Source organism: Desmodus rotundus, chromosome 9 (assembly GCF_022682495.2).
Source record: "Desmodus rotundus isolate HL8 chromosome 9, HLdesRot8A.1, whole genome shotgun sequence".
NCBI classification, from domain to species: Eukaryota; Metazoa; Chordata; class Mammalia; order Chiroptera; family Phyllostomidae; genus Desmodus; species Desmodus rotundus.
In genome coordinates this window covers 28,087,529-28,104,557 of record NC_071395.1, presented here as the reverse complement: position 1 = coordinate 28,104,557, position 17,029 = coordinate 28,087,529, and the positions used below count along the sequence as shown (strand labels likewise).

Here is a 17,029-nt window from a genome sequence, read left to right as displayed (position 1 = left end):
AGAATTCAAATGGGTAACACTAATAGCAGAAAATGTGGAAGAGTTTAAGTATACTCTGGTGAGTTTCTTATAGGATATGTGAAGTGGTATACTATTATTTGACACTAGTGTGTGGTAAGTTAATAGTGTATACTGTAAACCTTAGGGCAAACACAAAAAAATAAAATAAATATAGTAAATAAACTATATTAGTTTTATAATGCTGATATAATAGATCACTCCAAAGTTTAGGAGCGGAAGCAACACAAATGTATTATTTTACAGTTCTGTAGGTCAGTAGCCCAACACAGGTTTCACCACACCAAAAGCAAGGTGTCTGCGGACTTTAAGCCTTTCTGGACTCTCTAGGAAAGGATCCATTTCTTTGTTCAGGTGGTTTGTTGACAAAATTCAGGTCCTTGCAATTATAGGACTGAGATCCATTTATAAACTAAGAGGTATTCTCAGTTTCTAGATACCACCTATATTTCTAGGCTTTTGGTCTCCTTCTTGTGTCTTGAATGAATTTTTTTTGTCTTATTTCTGTCTGACTAAAGCTGGGAAAAGTTCTTCACTTTTAAGATTTATGTGATTAGATTGGGCCTATCTAGGAAATTCGCAGTAATCTTCCATTATTAAAGGAACTGATTAGCAATGTTAGTTACTTCTGCAGTCTTAATTCCCTTCATATTTACACTGTATTACATATATTGAATATATGATAGCATTATCCAAGAACTCTCAAAGTCAACAAATAGTGTCTCTTTGCTGTAAAAGCTCAAGACAAGGAAAACCTTTTTTTCCAATTAATTTTATTTTATATTTATAATATCAACAGGATCATATTGAAAGTATTTTATTTAGAATATCAAAATGATGTTATTTCTAGTCTTTTATTTTCTATTACATATCATTCTGATGACCCTTGTAACACAATTTTATATATGTCATTGAAATTAATGAACTCATTCATTGTATTTTTTATCTTCAAGGCAACATAGATCATTTTTTAAAAACCTTCACATTATCTAGATGTAGACATTAAAACCTAGATATATTGAATAACTTCACCTAGTAAAGTAGCAATAGAATAAAGTAACTTTAATTTAAATCACATTCCTTGACATTCTCAATCTAAAACATTATTACATTTCATCAAATTGATCATTCGGCAGGCATGTTACTCCATGGGAATTTAATATCCCCTTAACATAAAGGGCAAACCCTTAGTTCTATTTTGTCTAACATTTGTTAAATATCTGTGAACGTTCTATTTTCAGAAATAACCTTTTTTTTAATGCCTGGGTTATAAGATAAGTTCTCAAAGTAGAGCTACAAAAATTATTGAAAGGTTAAAGATACTTTTCTTTCACACTATAATTGACAAAAATAAGAAGGAAGAATGTACTGAAATCAACAAGGATTTTACAAGGTACATCATAAAAGCTGGGCAAGGAGAATGTGAAAATTTAGGGGTTAAAGATTGATGACCAGTCATAGTAAACTCAAGCGATTGTGGAGATGTGATACAGCAATCCCATAACTCTTTCACTTGGGCTATTCGAGTTACTCCCTAGGGCCTCCTAGCTTCCACACTTGCCCCCACATTACACACATGACAGAGCATGTTTTCCATTTAAAGCAAAAGTCTGATCATGCCACTGTCTGCTTTTAACTTTTCAGTCATTCTTCATTGTTCTGAGTAGACGGTCCAGAGCATTGGCTTGAATTTAAGGCTCTATTATCTCTTCACTGATTCTCCACCCCTTGTCACTTAACAGGAAACACGGGTTAGTGAATCCATAGCTGCTGGCCTTCTGCTCACTTTCTCTGGGCTTTCCCTTCCACCCCAGCACAGGGTGGCCCGTCAGGCCTTGACTGAATCCCAGGGCAGTCTTTGTCTTTGGTCAGAGTGGCTGTACTCCACCTATCTTTCCCACTTTGGCAATAATGGGACTAGTAAAAAGTAGACAGGCAGATATTCACCTGGAAGTCAGATGTCCATCTTTCCTTTTTGCAGACACTGTAGACTTTACTAGGATTCTCTTAGAGTTCTCCATGCTAAACTTTGGAGAACAAACCGTTGAGTCTTCCATTCTAAATAAGTAAGTGGAGAAGATAGCCTCTCTTCACTAACTCTGAATGCTCACTAGAAGGTAATTGCTCTTCCCTCTTTACCCCATAGCTTTTATTCATAAAGGTCAGTATATCACCATCAGGCTCCTCCATTTCCCAGGAGAAGAGATTGGGAGGGAGGGTGTGGTTTGGATGCATACCAGAATGTCATTCCAAGAACTCACTTTCTTTGAATGATTATGCAGAAGTTAGTATATTTTTTAATACAGGTTGCTTTTGTCATGTAATCCCTGAGCATATGACGACATCTGGTAGAAACAGTTTCAGCCAATACTTCAGTCCATGTTGTTTCAAAAGTAAGGTCCAAGGTATTAGGGGCCTTATCCACATTTTTCTACCCCGTATTCCAGAACCAAGTCAGGATCTGGAAATTAAATATGAAATGAGCAATTTATATTTGCTGTTGATGTGTTTGAGAGAATTCTGTTTTGATTCTACCAACAATTTTACAAAGAAAAATGTAAACAATCAAAATAAATCACTGAATTTCTTTCTGTACACTTTTATGAAAGTATCATAAATACCTTTTACCTTATCTCCATTGCCTAGCGTGGTGATGCACAGATAAGAAGCGGTAAATATGTTCTTAAAATATTAATACATTCCAGAAAGGTGGTGAAACTTTGAATTTGTCAAGTCTGGAGTGAATACCCATCTAATTTTTAATCCCAGCATCCTCAAAGTGCTAAATAGGATTCAAAAATTAAATCCTAAATAACAATATCTATATTTGTGATTATTCTTGCACCATACCCTCAGCAAACTGCTATTATATTTCTTTATTTTGATCCCTGCTGAGGGCAACTTTCAGATATAACTAATCATTTTCTGTCTTTGCCTTTAGGATTTGATACTAGTATTTTGCCAATTTGCAAGGATTCACTTGGCTGGATGTTTAACAGACTTGACACAAACTATGATCTGCTGTTGGACCAGTCAGAGCTCGGGAGCATTTACCTTGATAAGAATGAACAGTGTACGAAGGCATTCTTCAATTCTTGTGACACGTACAAGGACAGTTTGATATCTAACAACGAATGGTGCTACTGCTTCCAGAGACAGCAAGGTAAAAGATGGGACCCCTGCAGATGCAGATAGTTGACCCGCATGTCAACTTTTACCCACCATTCCTTCATGATAAAAAAAAACTGCACACTATATGCCATTCATTTCGGTGGATGCTTTTCTAATTAGAGTGTTTAATAAAAAGGCAAATAAGCATTTTGAACAATATAATTCTGCTAGGCATGCAAAACATGCTAAATAAGATGAAAAAGAGTAATTAATATTTTAAATTAATATACTTCATTATAGTTTGCATTATCAACCACCAAGAAGCACATAGAGCTATGAGAGCATCGATATTTAAAGTAATCATTAAAATTAATTCACTATCTGTGTTGCCCATGGTGTAAAATAAATGGTTTTTTATCACTATACAACAGAGTTTTAATGTTCTGCTTTATGATCTTATTAAAAGAGCTGAGTGAACCACGGCACTCACCATGAAGTTATTTGAACTCATCTGATTTGAAAAGGACTTTGTCTTTCAAACTTTCTAAATAGCTTAGCTCCATAAAACTTTACCAGACAAGGAAGTGTCTTGATCTCTCTGGAAGAAGTGAAATAACCTGAACAGTTGGGGTGGTGCTAGTTCTTCATTTTTCTTTCTCACAAAATGATAACATAATGCAAAATGGGAATTATGCTTATGTACTCAATCACGTGACAATTATAATTATGTAAGGGAACTAGATCCAAAAAATCACATTATGATAAAGTTTGGGAGAAAGTAAGGAAATTCTGAAATGTGTAATTTGGTGCTAATTTTACAAAAACAAACTGGGAATTAGTCTAATGTGATACTGTCACACATTTAAAAATTTTTGACACATGGACAAAATCAAGGGGGAGGGTGGAGGTGGGGGAGGGATGGGGAGAAAAGGCACACAACTGTAATTGAATAACAATAAAAAAATAAAATTAAATAAATAAATAAATAAAAGAAGTGGAACTAAAAAATAAATAAATAAATAAAACAAATCTGGATACAAAAAAAAGAATATAACAAAATTTTGATGGCTAATAGAATGAACAAGCAACTTTAAACTATATTAATGATTTTCATATGGGAAACTAACACATTATGTAGGACATTTTAGTATCTTAATTACTTTTTCATGAATTAGTAATAATTCAGTAAGTATGGATGAAATGATTATCAATAAAGGTAATAACAGAGTCGACACCAGGTTTTGTAGAGTTATCAATAATAAACCAGTGTAAGCAAAGTTGATAACTTAAATTTGCTTACACATACACACACACATACTGAAACAAGCACATGCTGACTTTATTATGACATAGTACTTCTGGTGATCGAACATTTTAAGAACTACATCCTAGTTTTAATGACTGTTATACATTGAAATGATTTAAAGAAGAAAAAAGTAAATCCCGGTAAACTACCGTAACAAGACATGTGGTCTTTTGTTATAATAAAAAAAATGCTGTTTTATTTTTTTCTTGAATCTTACGACAGTGTGGTTAAGTATTTATAAGTGAACACAAAAATATTCTGAATCCCTCTGAAGTTTTGTTATAAATAAGTGCCTACATCTTTAAAAATTTCTGAATTTTGCAGTAATATTTGTGGAATTGATTAAACATCCCCCAATTTTTTGTTTTGCATACTTTTCATTTATTAAGCACTTTTCCCCAAAGTGTTAAATTCTTAATAGTTGCATGAAGTCATTCTCTGAGATCATTTAATATATAGTAGAAAAAAAAATAACTAAAGAATACCCAAAATGGTAAAAGGAATTATAAGACTTCCTAAAAGCTTCAGAGAGTTTGGCTGATGATGTTCATCACTTCTGTGTGCTAGAACATGTTACAGAAGCGAAACTGACACCGAGTCAGTGCAGTAAGTGATTTAATAAGAAAGAATAACCATTAGTTTAAAAACTTTATTCAAATGTTTTACCTTATAAAAGAAAGTTTCCCTGCTTATCTAATAAACAAGAAATTCTTGTTTAATGTAATAAATTAAGAAGTTAAGTTTTAACTCCATAGTAAACTTAAGAATTTTTATTGCATAACAAGGGATTATATATGTGTGTGTATATATGTATACATATATATATATATGAAGAAATAAATATATATGAAGAAAGAGAGAAGTATATAATGGGGTGTTATTAATCCAGGTTTACTTAAAACTGCAATCAAGACTATAGTTATAAAGTGTTAGAAATAGCTGGAAAACTAATGGTGTTTTTAAAAAATACCTTTCAAAACTAGTAAGATTAATTTCAATGTTAATACATGAGGTTTAGAATTTAAATGTTCAAGGAAGTGAAACACTTGCAGACTTCCAATGGAAAAAAAATCTTATACAAGGGAGAATCCTCCAAAAAAAACCCCTGGAATTTATTTATAAAAATTGTGTATTTATTCTTACATGTTTAAACTTCAGTCACTTTCAAAGTACTCTCCATTTGATGCAATACACCTATCAAGATGTTTTTTCCACTACTCACAACAGTTTTTGAACTCGTCAATTTTGATGACTTTTAGTGCTTCTTCCATTTTTTGTTTTGCCTTTTCGATTTCAGCAAAACGTTCCCCTTTGAGGACTTTTTTCATGGGTAGGGGGAGTTGCTTGGGGCAATATTGGGTGAATAGGGAGGGTGAGGCAAGGGGGTCATGCCATTTTGGGTCAGAAACTGCTAAACACTCAGCATGGTGTGGGCAGGTGTGCTTGTAAATCACCCATCACGAAATGGGCAAATGCATTGAAAGAGTCTTCAGAAACAAATTTCACGGAAGCGGGATGCAGCCCCTCATAACAATGTGAGCTGGTACGCAGATACAGATGGGTTCCTAGAACACCCACCTAGCAGGGGAAGCTTGTGCTACAACGGGCCTGCCCTCCAGAAGATAATTCCAGTTATTTTTGGGTCCCCCCTAGTATTCATTGAAATACACATCTGTTTCTGTGACTAATTTTCTGAAATGACAATTAAGCACTATAAAATGGCTGTGATTGTAGTTTGTAAAATTCTTTTTCTAAGTAATCCTGAAAGAAGTAGAAGGAATATTAATTGGGGATTTTGGTTACCTTAGGAGTTAATAATTTACTTTCATAAAATTATATTCTAAACCTATACTCTAAAAAAGTAAATAAATAATTAGTTGGCATTTCATTTAAAATCCTATTATGTAAGATCCAGGAAAAAGAAAAGGAAACTAATTTTTATTCAGGTCCATCTAGTCTTTCATATATGTAAAATTATTTATTATTCAAATAGCCCTGTGAAAATATTGTTATTCCTATTTTATGGCCAAGGAGTGAAGTTTATTGATCTTTAATAACTTCAAATTATGAAATGAGTATAAGAACTGGTATTTGAAACTAGAATCTTTGACTTCTGTCATAGTAGGTTTAATTCTGTATTCTGAATTTACAAGGTAATTATATTGAAATGCCATAGAGACATCACTGTACAATTTCTTGGCAAATTCTATTCAGTAAGTCTATTTCAGTCAACAATGTCCAACAGTTTTTCTTTTGGATTACAATGAAAATAGGTGTTATTTTTAGAGATTATTTATATAAATAATATATAGGAAGAGATATCAAAGTGTTGCTCATGTATATTATATTACAAAAGATGTTTTTCCTATCAGATGAAAGACATTAAAGAGTGAGAATTTCATCCTCTAGTATTATGAATATTTAAAATTTCCACTGATGAAATAAATGTAATACAGTTATTCAAGTTTATCCATTCTGTGTGAGGCTATGTGAATGATAAAATATGGATTTAAAAAAGAGAATGAGGACAGTGGCTTTCTGAGAGGCAAGGCAGCGAGCGGCCTTGGTATACAACTCCAGGCACCCTTCATATTGCAGTGGAAGTTCATGGCACCCCCTTGGAGCTGTGCAGGGCACAGCATGGGAAGCCATATGCTGCCTACTTAGAGAGTCACTCAGAAACCTTCGTAATGTCTACTCTATTTTCATTTGGCAACTGATAAAAATATACTCCTCAGAAGTGACTAGTTGTGAGTATAAGACACATTTGTGTACCAGAACTATTGTAAACAGACAGGTATCCCCGTATTTATTTTTCCCAGTGACATTTTATTCAGTTCAGATTTGTGTGGGAAGATGAAACTGCACTGTTATCATTCTATTGAAAATTCTAATATAAATCATATGTGAATGGTGCCAATTTAGAGGTGTGAGTTTTTAAATGAAGAATGCAAAATAATGAACAATGTTATTTTCAAAAACAACATTTTGAAATTTAACTAGTAAAAAAATTCCATTCTTCTTTTTATTAACTAATATTTGGAAAAAATTACTTGTAAATTTAATTATTAAATTTATCATTAAATTGGTACATAAATTGTAAATAAAATTATTAAAAACCTACATTTATAATGCATGATCCTCATAAAATTTTAGGCATATAAAATCAGAATTTCCCATAAAGTTAAAACACTATGAGGTAGTAAACCATGTTGAGAAAAGTACGTCTTGTGAAATAAATTTGTGTGTATACCCTAAGCTAACTATTCATGGCCTAATCGTGTTTAAACCTTCCTGCAACTATTTGGGTTACTATCCTTTACCTAGATCAGTTCTTTGTAAGTGAGTTTAAATGACAGATGTCATCTCAATTAAGCACTCCAAGTATACTTAAGGGCCAAGCACAGCTGCCTTTTAAATAACAAAAAAAAATTAAAAATCAAGTATTATGTGTAGTTGAACAGCTTAATCTGTCATAATTTCTCTTGAAATCTTAAAATGTTTTTATATACAGAGGTTGTAGGACTAGTAATCAGGTTTATTCAATTAGTTCATGAATTAAGTCAGATTCAAATGCATCTGGGTTTTTAGGCAATTCAGTAGTGAACATATAAGAAATATTAGGTTTTTATAACTAGCTATTAGCAGTTAGAAGAATTGCTTTCAATATTGAAGCCAGCTAAGATCATTCTTCTTGGTTCTAAATTTCGTATTTGGAGGGCAGTGGATTTTAAGTTACCTACTCTACAGCCCCTACTATACAACTTGACTCCTGTTTTTAATGTTTAATATAAGAGCCCCACAAGGTTATTAGTACAAACAAAGTGGTCGACTGGACCCATTTCAAAAAGAACAACCAGGAATTGCTTAGTCTTTTCAAACAAATTACTTTTTCTTCACAGTTTGGATTCCCCAAAGAAAAACATTTTTGGTCTTACATATTAAACTATAAAATATATATTAAACACTTTGTCTCATTTGTTCATTCCACTTTACTTGCATGCAAATGTAATAACTGAATGTTATGAGATCAGTATATTAAAGAATTTTGAAATCATTTGAATTAATTATACCTCGCTTTGTTCCTAAACAGTTGTAGTGTAGGAGAAGTAGATACTAGTTTATTGTTTTGCTGTTTCAAACCTTTATGATTATACTGCACTATTTTTAGATAAGGATATATATCATATGTAAAAATATAAGTAATTATGCATAATACTAATATAAATCAAACTGTATTGTGTCTATTTAGAATTTTATACTCCTAAAAAAATCATCTCCTTTAAGTGATTGAGTTGGAAAAATAGGCAAATTCTTATTTCCAAATTGGTTTAATGTTTCAAGCTTTTTTTTTAGTGTGACTTATGAAAAATTGTTTATTATGTCCGATTTCTAAATTGCATATACGGGGGTTGGTATAGTAGGTTTACAGTTGTTCATATGGAAAGAGACATGCAGGTTATGATTATTACAATAGTTTATTAACTCAAAAGGACGTCACAGTGGCAGAGTGCTCTTAGATACAATCCCATAAGTGCTCAAATTGCTGCCCTTCATTGTTGACACATTCTTGCAGTCTGCTTGCTATACGTAGCACACTTTGGCATGGAATTGTTCCCTCCTTTTGTCCATCCCTGTGCACTTGAAGCATTGGGTGAAATAAAAAGACCAAAGCCTGACAACATTTTTCAATATCAAATTTTATTTTGTATATTTTGTATGTTATCAAATATTATATATTATCAAAGTTATAATATATAACTATATTATATATGTATATATAACTTGAAATAAGGATTAACGTTTTCATAGATCACTTTTTCAATGCAAAGCTGTGTGTCTACATCATAGAAAATGTTCTAAGTGAGGGGGAAACAAGACGTTATTTTTCTGGGCGACTGTCCATCAGTTGGTTTACATTGCTGAGTTGATGGCCCTTTTAAAAACAAGTGATAATAATCAATTTTTAATCATATAGTAAGTATTTCATACCATTCTCTTTATTCATTCAATTCAGTATTCAGAGGAAAACCAAGATAATCTAATATTAATCAGGAAAGTCTCTCTCTATCATTTTATACACATAGATAGATAGGCACACATGTATTTATATGTATGTATCTCCAAAAGTAAAATAACTATATGTAATATGTGTTTTCCGAAACCATGTATGGACTAACTAAAGTTTGATATCATAGAAATTATATTTTATCATTTAATTATAACCCTTGAAGTAACATTTTTAATGTCATTGCAGACCCACCTTGCCAGACGGAGCTCAGCAACATTCAGAAGCGGCAAGGGATAAAGAAGCTCCTAGGTGAGTAATAGATCATTCTTCTGAAGTCTTTATTGCTTACATAAATAGCCCCAGGGAAACAGCAGCATAAAATCAATATTAATCCAACAAAGATAGACTACTCTAAATTTCAGTAACAAAATTTATGAAGTTTTTCAAAGCCATTAAATTTACTTTTACTCTCTTATATATTGAAAAGTATCATGTCTGTTTTATTACCCTAATATAATGTTCATTTTGAGAGCTATTAAGTAAAAAAAGAAAGAGATTTAAACAATGATAAAATTAAAGTATCAGCAGACACTTCAATTCTAATTTTATGATTCACAACTCAAGAATTAAGTGTGTGTGTGTGTGTATACACACACACACACATATATATATATATATATATATATATATATATATATATATATATATAGAGAGAGAGAGAGAGAGAGAGAGAGAGAGAGAGAGAAAAGCATGTCCCGAATACCTTAAGAAAATTTGAACACACTCTTTAGTGTTTTTCATTAGCACCTTTTACTCACTTTTAGTGAGTTAATGTATACATTAAATCATTAGATCAATCGATGATAGATAATTACAAATTTCACCTACCCAACGCTATAATATTAAACTCTTATATAAAAATATTTTGTTTATTCTTATAAGTATACAATTTAAAATAAACTCTTTGGAATAATTTTTTATTTAAAAAATTATAAAGACAGTATATAGTTTTCATATATCATTGAACCAGCCTCATCGAAAGTTACCATCTCACCACATATGACATAACCATTATATATGTGTCAAATTTAAGAAACTAACATTACTACAATCATATTAATTAAGCCTCAGACTTTATTTGGATTTTAGGAGTTTTTCCACTGATATCCTTTTTCTATCTTAGGACCCAGTTCAGAACATCACATATGCAATTTCTTAAGTGCATATTAATGTCCTTGTGTATTTAGTGGCTCAAAACTTTATAATGTTCTTTAGTCTGATTAATCTGTGTTATATGATGATGTGCTGCTTTTGTAATTACAATATTGTATATTTAGAAGAGAAAAATTTTTATATTACTTGGGAATTGTTGGTTCAAAATTAAAAGTTTTTGTAATAAAGCCTTTTTAGATATGAAGCATTACAGATGAGAAACACTATGTGTCATATTTCTCTTAACTCTTATTAAATGCACACATATTGTAGCTCATGAAGGAAAAACTACATTCATACATTGGTTTGTTCGTTTCCACTAATCAAAGTTTAACCATGTACAGTGGGAAAAGCCATTGAAATTCAACTAAAATTGATTTTAGACATGATCAGAGTTTGCTAGTGACAAAAATGTATTGAAATTCAGGCTTTGATTATTTAAAATTATAAAAAAAATAAAAACATTTAGTTCCCATTTGGGAGGAGTCACCTTTATTCTTCGTATATAATAAAAATACTAGTAAGAATCATTATTATGAAATACTGAATGTCTTACATATTTTGTTTCTAATTTAGACAGGATAGTGGCACTTGTCTGAACATCAATCAATTGTTATATAAGTGTAGGGTGCCATCTGTCCCAGTTTGCAAGTGCAGTTTTCGTTGAATCTGAATTTCTAGCGTAACTTTAAATAGTGTTCTCTTCCATTTTCAAAGTATATTTGCCTAAAGTTTAAATTAAATGGTCACACTAATTATACCTGCTAACTTTTTATGACTAATATGTCAAATAATGGCATTTTTTTCATAAGAATAGAGTAAGAATATTGAAAATTTTCCTTATTTTTGCTGGCCTTTTAATCCACAGAAGTGCATGTCAAGTTTTCATAATACTCTTTCTACCTCACTTAAAGACAACCCACACACACACACACCCACAATGGAAGAAGCATATCAGAAGTTCTACAGCTTAAGAGGGGGTTCCATATTAAGGCAAGTCTTAAATTGGAAGAGGGAGGAAAGGAGAGGGTTTCCAGGTGAGAAAAAGATGAATACGGAGATGAAGCAGTATCGAATTTGTGGAAAACAGCTTGATGTAGAAAGAGCTTAAATATGTGGCTGAAAATAGAATGTCCGCAGAGATGAGATGGTGAAGGACCTGGTGTGCCATGCTAAGGGGACTGGATGACTTAATATGAATGCCATTAATCAGATTTTCATTCTGTACTATACCTCTCCAAACAGTAACCTTTGCAGCGTAAATTTGCTTGACAAAAGAAGTGTAAGCAACTCATTATAATGGCCAGCTTCATGGCCTGGAGTGGAAACCCCATATATGTTTGTCTTTCATGAATCAATGCATAACTGATCGCTATCAAAAGGGAACACAACTTACCCCTCATGTGTGCACGTTTCATAGGACAGTACATACCCCTATGTGATGAAGACGGTTACTACAAGCCAACGCAGTGCCATGGCAGTCTGGGGCAGTGCTGGTGTGTGGACAGATACGGAAACGAAGTCATGGGGTCCAGAACAAATGGAGTGGCCGGTTGCGGTAAGCAATTGGGTACTTCCTTAGTAATGGCTCAAGCACAGGATAAGTACTGAAGAATCTCATTTATTTGTTCAAGCGCTTAATGAGGATGCACTATGCAAAACTAGAAGTAATGGAAAGACTCCTAGCATATTAAAAATTTGTGTAATTAATAAATGGAATTGCATCATTTAGACATTTTAAGGGATAATTATTACAAGGTAGGTGCCTTTTACTACTTCAAGTGCAGAAAAGGTGTTAGATACCTTCTGTTTTTTTCTGAGGCAAGTCAAACCTTTGTCATCCATTCTATCCAAGTCAGCTTAACCCCAGTGTGTGACCCCCTTTTTCCGCATGCCTTTGGAGAAGTTGACTTTGTGAGTACGTAGTCTCACCAGTGAGAGAAAAACTAGGGTTTTTAAAGTAAAGGTCCATAAACTGCAGCTATTTGAGCTTGTTTCCTTATGTTTGCATGATAAAAATATAGTTTAATTATTTGAAGGGTAATTATAATTAACATTTGAAATCTTTTTTATATATTAAGCTAAAATAGTATAATTACATTAAAGCATAACATACATGAATTTTAAAGTTTTAAATGTGGCATCTTTTTTGTTTCATAAAATATTTTTCCAGAATACAAGTTTCAAATCAGTATTTTTGTTTGTGCTATGGAGAAATCATACAAAAGCTATTTTGCTACACACACACACACACACAAACACATGCAAGCTCATACACACACACACTAAGAATGAATGGATTGTGTTTCAAATAATACACATGACCAAAAATGAAAACTGATTTGGTCTGCCCTATACTTTAGAAAATGTTGAGTTTTCTGTTTTTTGTAAAATTTAAACTGTTATATTTGTTTGCTAGACTTATGATTGTTTAGAAGTACATAAATGGTAAAAGATATACATGTAATCTCATTTAATGCTAATATGCCTGTTCAGCATTCATTTATTCCATAAGGTTTTTAGTAGTTTTGTTTTCATTTTCTGGCCACCAGTAATAGATTTAAATAGGATAAAGTAGTACTGAATAACTACCTATCATAGTTTTAACATGTATATAGTACATGTCTTTACAATATGTAGTTTGAACTAGTTGCACTATTAATTACTTCAATTATCATTGATGCCAGTGAAAATAATTTTAATTTATGTTGTAAATAAAATGATATAGAGACGAATTATATAGAGATGATAAGTAAACAGAAAAATTATTTTGGGAATGACTTCTGATTTTTCTTAGCATGGTGAAATTACCCAGAAAATACATGTAGTAGGAGAATGAAAAAACATTTTATTCACATAAGATATGAATTTCAATGTGTTGTATTATAAAATCGATCAAATTAAAAATATTGGGTTACATTAATAGGGTATATTATAATTAACTACCAGAGAATTATAAGACATTACAAAGGGTAGAAAATAAACACACATTAACATAGGAGAAATTTAAAAATAAATACATACAAAGTAATATGTGTATTATTACCTCCATATATAGTAATATATATTTCTAAATATTTAAAAAAAAATACTGACTAGCTTTGTTGGTTTTCTGTTGCCATTATTTAATATTATAACAAATTCCCACAGCCTTAGTGGCTTGAACCACCCAAACTTATTATTTTGTGGTTTTATATGTCAGAGGTCTAGCATGGGTCTCCTGGTGAGGAGCACCAAGGTCTTTTCAAGGCTGCATTTCTTCTGGAGCTTCCAGAGAAGGATCTGATTCCTGCTTCTAAAGGCTAATCAAATTCCTGAGCCTGTGGACCCTTTCCTCCAATTTCAAAGCTAGCGACATTGCATCTCTCTGAACATTATTCTGTAGTCAGCTCTCCCTTTAACTTTATCTAGGAAAGGGTCTTTGATTTTAAAGACCCAAATGACGATCTGGGCCCAACAGAATAATCTAGGATAATCTACTTATTTTAATGTCCTCAATTTAATGACTTCTGCAAAATCCCTTTGCCATATAAAGTCACATATTTGCACATGCAGTGATTAGGAATTGAAGAACTTTGTGGGGCAATTATTTTATTTAGTATAGTAGTAGAAGAAATGTTTAATTCTTTGTCATATTCAAAGTTTCACACGGACTCTAAAAAACTGGGCTGAGATCAGTATTCCTGAGCTGGAAATCTTACGCATCAGACCTCAGTAACAATTCTGTTTTTTAGCACATGCATCTTAACAAATAGTAGAGAATGGATTCTTCTTCACCTTTGTTAAGTAAGCTAAAGAGCAAATTAAAATTTTATTAATTGCTTCAATTTTTATCAGAACTTATATTTTTCAGAAAGTATTTCACTACTCAAATGACATTAATATTTACGTTTTTCTTAAGCTATTGATTTTGAGATCTCTGGAGATTTTGCAAGTGGGGATTTCCATGAATGGACTGACGATGAAGATGATGAAGATGATATTATGAATGATGAAGATGAAATTGAAGATGATGATGAAGATGAAGGGGATGATGATGACGATGGTGATGATCATGATGGCTACATTTGATGAGAGCTGAGATCAATAAATTTAATATTTCTATTATTTACAAAGTGATAGCCTATTGAAAACTAACTACCTTTTTGCTCCCAAACAAAATGATTCTAAAACTCACGTATATTTTGTATAATTATTTCAAATATTGCAGCTAAAGTCATAGAACTTCATGTTTAAATGAGTTACTTAGTTTGAGTTTTTATATGCCTTAGAGAAAAAGAAAACACATGTGAAGTCTAGCCAGATGGAAGAAAATTATGAAGAGCTACTGATATAAACAAATTTTAATAAGAACAAACTATGTAAATCTCCCCCAAACCAACTACCAGAGTTTGAGGTCGTATGTGTTATGTTTCTGAGAGATATTTTAAATTAAATTTATAATAACTTATTGGTGACATTGGTCCCCAGGATTTTATGAAAATATGCATGTCCTTAATTGCAGTTCCAAAGTAGCATTTTTCCCAAGCCTAGAGATGAGTGAGGGGATACCACACAGGGTAAGAAAAATGAGTCCTAGTCATGTTTACATTAATAATGGTGTTTTTAATTATGTAGTTATTCTGGATATGACAGGATATTTTTAGAAATGGCAAGTATGGAAAACCATGGATTCTGAAAATTAAAAACTTAGTTGTTCCTTCTGATTTTTTAAAATTTGGATAGCAGTCTCATGTAGATATTTTTTTTTAATATTCTTAAATGGCATGATTTATTTACCTTTCTAGATTTCTTTATCTTTCTGACCAGCAACTTAGGGTGCAGAATTTAAAGTAGGAAGACAAAGGGAAATATTTAATTTAAATAATATTTTCACATATGGTTTGTCATATGACCAATGTCAAATTTAAAAATCTTAATTCTTATTTTATTTCCTATTTTAGAAGAGAATTTGCATTTAATCTAAGAATTATACCATTTTTGTTATTAGTGTTGAAACTTAGAGAACGTATTGTATGGTGCCTTGCAAAATAGAAATAGGAAGGTTTTAGCATGCACACCAATATAGGATATTAGACAATATATAAGCACACCTAACTAACAAATTAATACCAATAAAGGTACTGCTGCTGGAATGAAGAATGGAATGTGTTTCTTTCTTTTTTCTATTGTTACATAATTGCCATGTGGACTTGTTTATGATTATTGTGTAGACTAGCATTTAAGATTTAACTGTAACAAAGAATACTTTAATTGCTGTATTTAAGTTAGCATGTTAATTAATTGTGTAGACTTTTCGGCATACCATCACCTTTAAGTATATCAGACCTATGGTTTTGTGCCCATATAAAAATGAAAAAATGTTGAATATTTCACATTGCTATTATAATTTAAACAGTGGATCAACTGGTTTCCCGATATACAATTCATTGAAAGTAAAATTGGTGGATTATTTGCATTTGATTAATACACACCAAAAAAAGAAACTTTAATGTTGACTTTATGTAATATTTAAAGTAAAACACATTTTCTTTTTTACTGTTTATGTATAGTTTACAAAATAAAGAATCTTGTAACCAAATTAAACTGTTCCTTAATGATTTTCTATGGTATAAATAGTGGCATAAAGCATTCTTTTTTATATAGTTTTTTAAAAGATTTTATTTATTTATTTTTAGGGGAGAAGGGAGGGAGAAAGAAAGGGAGGGAAATATCAATGTGTGGTTGCCTCTCGTGTGCCCCCTACTGAGGACCTGGTCCACAACCCAGGCATGTGCCCTGACTGGGAATCAAACCAGTGACCCTTTGGCTTGCAGGCTGGCACTCAATCCATTGAGCCACACCAACGAGGCAGCATGAAGTGTTCTTAATCTACTCCTTGATTTTTAAAATAAATATATTATAAACTAGCCAGGAAATGGTTTAAAGTTTTAAATTTCAAATTCAGAGCTTTTGGCATCTTGGATATTGTTTTTCTACCCATGTTAAAAATACTTTTTTTGTTTGTTTGATTTAATTTTTTTATTTGTCATCGTGTTGCAAGTAGATCATTTTCTTTGGTGAGGGTGGTAATTTAAAATCTACTTTTGTGGTATTATATTTAACATATTTAGCTAAATTTCTATAGCAACAGCATTTTCAAGAGTGATAGAATAACTTTATTTAATAAATGTATAGGCATCACAAAATATAATGTAGGTTGATTGGAAAAAGCAAATGATTAAATTCTTTATGGAGTTTTAGCGAATAAATTTAAAATAGCAAATATAGTGGGCTTGAAGTTAAGCAATTTTTTTAATGACTCAAGCAAGCTCTCAAGAAATCAAGTAACTCAACAGTAAGTATAAAATTGAAAATATTTACATTATTAA

At 31.7% G+C, this 17,029-nt stretch overlaps 1 protein-coding gene across 3 annotated transcripts in view; it reads left to right on the top strand.

The window, feature by feature from the left end:
- Positions 1-14,921, top strand: part of SPOCK3 (SPARC (osteonectin), cwcv and kazal like domains proteoglycan 3) — a 292,271-nt gene extending 277,350 nt beyond the window's left edge. For all 3 annotated transcript variants that reach the window (XM_053911986.2, XM_053911985.2, XM_053911984.2), the window contains exons 8-11: positions 2,960-3,181; positions 9,693-9,755; positions 12,079-12,216; positions 14,560-14,921. In XM_053911986.2, the coding sequence (XP_053767961.1) occupies positions 2,960-3,181; positions 9,693-9,755; positions 12,079-12,216; positions 14,560-14,729 (593 nt within the window). In that variant the 3' untranslated portion in view covers positions 14,730-14,921. The remainder of the gene's footprint in view (positions 1-2,959; positions 3,182-9,692; positions 9,756-12,078; positions 12,217-14,559) is intronic.
- Positions 14,922-17,029: the final 2,108 nt, after the last annotated feature.